Raw genomic sequence first — 5,371 nt, 5'->3', positions numbered from 1 at the left:
AATATACAATGCCTATTTTTTCACAGAGGACTTGAGCATATGGGTCTTCTACATGATGAAAAACTGAACAAGTAAGAAAATGGTTATCTAGGACCCTTTTCTAAGGGCCTACAGTTGCCAGCCACTCTCCACAGAAACTCTGCTTTACAGGCAACCCTTCCAACCACCATTCCATTTCCTCAAGAATCTTCTTTCATCTTCAGCTGATGAACAAGAAAGTTGAATATTTGGTCAAAAATCCTCTCTTTTAAAACCTAGATGGTTCAAACCAAGCATGCAAATTCTGTTGTGAGTGACAACCACAGTGTCTCTAATGGGTTTCTCAGGGCAAGTGCTAAATATTTCTTCCAGGTTTGAAATTCCTTTTGATGTACTTCTCAGAACTGCCTTCCAGATCTGGTGTGGCACAAAAGCCACACCTATTTCTTCAGTGCCTTTTAGAACCAAAGCTTCCTGTATATAGTTGGCTTGTTTTAATAACATCCACCCCATGAGGTCATTTTGCAGAAACCTCATTGGAGTTATTCATGCATGTTCAGTTTGCTCAAGGATTGGTATCATAATTTCCCTCTCTATATAAATTCTCTGAGAATATGAGGCTGTCTTCTTACTGGAAGCCTCACAATTCTGCAAGAATGGTGAGTCCTTACATCTTATACTATATAAGAACATGGTATGTTACTATAGATTTTAAAGGAGGTTCTGTTGGATTTATCTCAGTACTGAGAGATCTAAGCAACTTGGAGAAAGTATAAATTCTGTGTTTTGGGAGCAAATGTCAGACAGATAGACACAGGCAGGTAAGAATCTCAGGTAAAATATATGGCAGGAGATGTCTAATAGGACTCCAGCTAAGGCTTTTTATTATAACCTGCTTCCCTTTATACGTAATGCTTGGAGATAATCTCTTTTCTGGCAGAAAGCAGCTCTGTTGTGTCTAAACCTTGAGCTGGCCTTCATTTTTGTGAAAAGTCTGGATAACATCTGAACATTTAGTTAAACTCAAAAATGTTATCTTGAATTTTACTAATTTGCATCTCTGTTGCTGTTTTTTGGGTTTTAACCTCTATTCTGCAAAATAAAATGCTAGCTTTTCCTCCTCTCATCTCTCAGGTATGACTTTTTATAAGTCATCAGTTTTACTCTGTTCAAAATGAACACACATATATACAATATGTGTATGTTTATGTATATGTTGTTGTTTATTCCTGGTTTACCTTTCCTCTCTTACCAAGATTTTAAATTCATCACAGCTAATTCCATCCTAGAGTTCTGGCACTTATTTCCTTCATATCCCCAATGAAATCCCTTCAAACATTTCAAATTAATATTGAAAGGTATGATACTAGCTGAGGAATTTAAGCTGAACTTTCAGAAAAATCTGCTGACAAAGGTGACAGAATATAGAATTATCTAGTTTGGAATGGAAACTTTCAAGTCATTTGGTCCAACCTCCTGCTCAAAGCAGTGCCAAGTCTTGAGTGTTCTATTTCAGCTAAAGTTCATCAGCTTGTTCCTATTCCTTCAATATTAGGATGAAACATCCAGTAGATTCTTCAGATTCCAACAAAGAAGTTTTTACAGCTACGAGTGAGCTTAGTAGCAGAGATAGTCAGTAACCAATCCTATGGAGAAAATAAGGACAAGAAGAGTGAATGGGAGGGGAAAGGAGTAGAACACACTCCTTTCACAGACAGTATCTGGTCTACCAGTCCTGTATCAGGCAATGCTTGATTTTAACAGCTTGGAAAGACTTGGAAAGATCCGACATGATGCTCGTTCTCTACTTCTTCTCAGTGGTTCAGTATTCCTGATTGCATGTTAAAGTGTCTGACCTGCAAAAGACAATTGGATTTTGTTTTGAAACCACAATGCATTTTCCTGTATTTAATGGTACTATTTATTAGCAAGACACTTTAATAGCTACTTGAATATTCATAAGAGTTCTGCTTTCTTGTTCAGAAAATCATCTTGGCCCGACTTCTTGTTCTTGCTGTTAGCCTGCCACTGTCCAATGCTTTTTGCTTCCTTCAGCCAATGAATCTAGAATCTGGCAGTGCCATTGCAGGTAAGAAGTCAACTGTCCTCAACGTGACAGACATCACCACAAGCACTGCCTGATTTGATTTGTCCGTTCTGTGCAATTTATCACAATTTAGAAATAAGTGGAAACAGTGGAGAGAAACCACTAGAAAATATAGGGAAAATGGGGTATGGAGAGCACAGAATTTATAATACATTATAAAAAAGAAGAGTTTATCTGAGGAGTATCATACAGGTCAGATTACAAATTAATTTCACCCAGAGAAGTATCATAGGCTTAGTTTATCTATCTGCACAAAGTAATAATTCATGTTTTCACTATGGCAGCATATTTAGAAATACAGAGAAGGGAGGAGAAGGGCCTTTGTCTATCTGTGTGTATAGTCAGTATAAAGCAGGAAACAGATTGGAGAGTGTTCAACACACCGACCAATTTACTCATTAGTTGTTTCCCTATCCCAAGGTAAGTTCTTAATAAAAGAATGACTGCTTCCCATGAGTCGGGGACTGCTCTTCTTGAACATAGCTAGTCTATCAATCTACAGATGAGTGGAGCTTCAGGAAGAGAAGAGCTCAAAAAAAGAAATATGCAATTATTTGGACACAAGAAGGGCTGATGTGTGCCAGTATGCAAAATAAACTGAGTGCCCCAAAATAGAAAAATAAGTTATCATTGCCAAAGAAATAGAACATATTTATAGGCAAAGACACAACGTAGAACCCCCCCCCAAATCCTCCACTCTGTCTTGTCCTGTCCTCATAAAATCCTGATTTCTAGATCACTTATTTAAGAAGTCTATTCTGTGACTGTTGGACAGGAACTTTATATCCAACACGTGCTTTCTTCCTGCAGCTCAGGATAGGGAAAAGTTTACTAGGCAGATTTAGCCTTGCTCTGAATGAGGAGCCAATAGTAGTTGGTGTTAATGAGGGGGGAAGTCAAAGTATTTTCCTAATTCTTACCAGGTTTGTAACTAGTCTTCCTGCTGCATGCTCAGATTCCTGAACCTAAAGATGAGCTACTCCAGGAAACACAATGCTGCCGAGAACCACAGGAAACAGAGCAACCCAGAATACCTTTCTCCATGTGTTAGAATAGTAGCAGTCCTGCTCTGCTTGGGAACCTCCATGTTTTCCAGACAGTAATGTTAATGTAAAAAGCCAACAAAAATCCCACCCATTTTGTACAAGCAATAGCGTTGTTAGTGCAATAGGTCTGATGCTGAAGGCTGCTTGTGCACTATGTTTTCAGGCTGCCGTGACTCAAAAGGAGAGCTGCATAAATTTGGTTCCAGCTGGAGGACCAATAACTGCTTTGATTGCTCCTGTTCTGAGGGCAGAATTAGCTGCTGCTCCAGGTGAGTTCAGGGCAGCAGTGGAGGATACAGGGCAAACCATTTCCCTTCACACAGGGGCCCCTGAGAAATAGCTATGACCCTTCTCTCACTTCATATCACAAAGTTATGCATTAATCCAACACCATCATCACTGAGCATGCAAAAAGTTCCTCTGACAAATATAGCTTATGTTTAACAAATGATTCCTGATTAACAAAAGAGAGGACTTAATTCTTTTTGGGGTTAAGATTTCAGGCAAGATACTGATTCAAGAGAGAACACATAGTTACTTAAGAAATTTCTATGGCTCCTAGTCCAGATTTTCCCAAAGCCACATACTGACCCTCTTTTTTTCTGAGAAGAAGCTCAAGATACACTGGCCTGCCTGCAATTTTTCCTATAGTGACATTCAACCACTCATGCAATTTTTGTTCCTGTCGTGGTTTGGGCCCAAACCAAGACAGTTCCATACTGTGACTGAAGAGAAAAAGCAATTATATTGGAATAGCAAATAAATACAACATCATTGGGTTTAAACCATATCAGTAAACTACAACTCTCCACTCATCCTGCTTAAGCAGCAGGCTAAATAACATTTGATCTGGGAGCTTTCTGTGAGCTCCCTTTTTTGCTCCTGAACACCTCCTCAGTATAACTTCTTCATATTAAAAGTGTAGATACCAACTGAAATGGAAGATGTTTACTCCTTGGTCTCATCACCTCTTTGTCTTTCTTCTCCCAATGACAGCTTTTTAACACCAACTGGCTATGATGAACAGAAGTGTGTAAGCATTTTCAACAAGAAGACCTGCACTTATAAAATAGTGGAGAAAGATGATCACTCAAAAGAATGCCCAGTCCGTGAGTGGGTGGGCTAACAGAGAAGGATTGTCGGTTTGGGGGATATTTCCTTTTTTTGTTTTAAGGGTTCTCTCTCACACAAACTCAAAAACACTGAAAAATGCAGCTCTTGAGTGAAATCTACTCATAAAACTTAACACAATAATAAAACTGAATATCTACTCACAAAAGACTCCCTTGTTTTTTCTGACTTCTGCTACCCCATGAAGAATGAACCGACCTGTTCCTTCCATGAGAACAGAAATTAAAGCTGACATTCTTAAGCATCCTCACTAGCTGCTAATTTTAATTCTTCTTTAGTCACACTTCAGTGCCAGGGAGTATATTCTGTTGTCTGTGCACATCTGTATCTTAAAGCTAAAATAAAATCAGATGAAGCATCAGAAATTCATGTGACTTATTTTCATCTTTGAGGATGGAAACCTAAAGATTTAGCATTCCAAAAAAACTTGGGAAAGAAATTAAAAACAACTTAAAAATCTTTCTGAACACTCTCTTTTCTAGGACAATGTCTTACATGATGATCTTTTATCTTGTATGGCTGCCTGGAGCCTGCCCAGCCTATGGACAGCAAGAGCTACCAGTTACCCAGTCTAACCCAGCACTGTACTTCTATTGCACACACAGCACAGCAGACCCAGTCCTAACCTGGGGTTTGGGTTAAAAAAAAAAAAAGTTCCTTTATTCAGATTAGCCCTTAAGAAATTAAAGTTATTAAATTGGCCAGTGGGCAAGACTGTGGCTGCATAGAGAGACTGATCTGGACTGGGGTCCAACAGGGAAGAGTCTTGGCGAATCTACAAACAATAGCTGAGAGGGATACACTTGCCAGTAGAAGTTCTCCCTTGGGGCACTGCTTCATAATCTTTATGGGTACATTTGTTCAGTTGACTCTTTGCACAAGTGACTGTGCATCCTAGGTCTCCATGCTCTATTTCCCTGTAACAGAAAGAGAAATTCAGAGCCTCTATAGTTTCTTGCTTCAAATTATGGAATGAGCACATACCTTGTCAGCAGGGTCCGGTCCTGCTATCTGCAGGAGCAAGACAAGCTCAGTTTGTGTCAGATCCGACCACACATGCTCCAGTGAGCAACACAGGACCTTAGGAATGACACCTGTGTTTCATTCC

General features: G+C 39.3%; 1 protein-coding gene across 1 annotated transcript; it reads left to right on the top strand.

Annotated features, from left to right (window-relative positions):
- Nucleotides 1-624: 624 nt before the first annotated feature.
- Nucleotides 625-4,258, top strand: LOC104366788 (beta-microseminoprotein J1). The gene is made up of 4 exons (XM_009973773.2): nt 625-638; nt 1,963-2,068; nt 3,296-3,401; nt 4,129-4,258. The coding sequence occupies exons 1-4, from the start codon at nt 636-638 to the stop codon at nt 4,256-4,258; spliced, it is 345 nt and encodes a 114-aa protein (XP_009972075.2). The 5' UTR covers nt 625-635.
- The last annotated feature ends 1,113 nt before the right edge of the window (nt 4,259-5,371 follow it).

The sequence above is a fragment of the Tyto alba genome, unplaced genomic scaffold, assembly GCF_018691265.1.
Source record: "Tyto alba isolate M040663 unplaced genomic scaffold, T.alba_DEE_v4.0 Super-Scaffold_1, whole genome shotgun sequence".
NCBI lineage: Eukaryota > Metazoa > Chordata > Aves > Strigiformes > Tytonidae > Tyto > Tyto alba.
Note: the sequence above shows the minus strand (reverse complement) of the source record. Positions and strands in the feature narration are given on the sequence as shown.

What these genes read in the sequence shown, in the direction of transcription:
- LOC104366788 (XM_009973773.2), top strand. An exon ending in ATCTGGCAGTGCCATTGCAG is followed by an intron (nt 2,069 to 3,295) that starts GTAAGAAGTCAA and finishes CTATGTTTTCAG; the next exon opens with GCTGCCGTGACTCAAAAGGA. An exon ending in AGAATTAGCTGCTGCTCCAG is followed by an intron (nt 3,402 to 4,128) that starts GTGAGTTCAGGG and finishes TCCCAATGACAG; the next exon opens with CTTTTTAACACCAACTGGCT.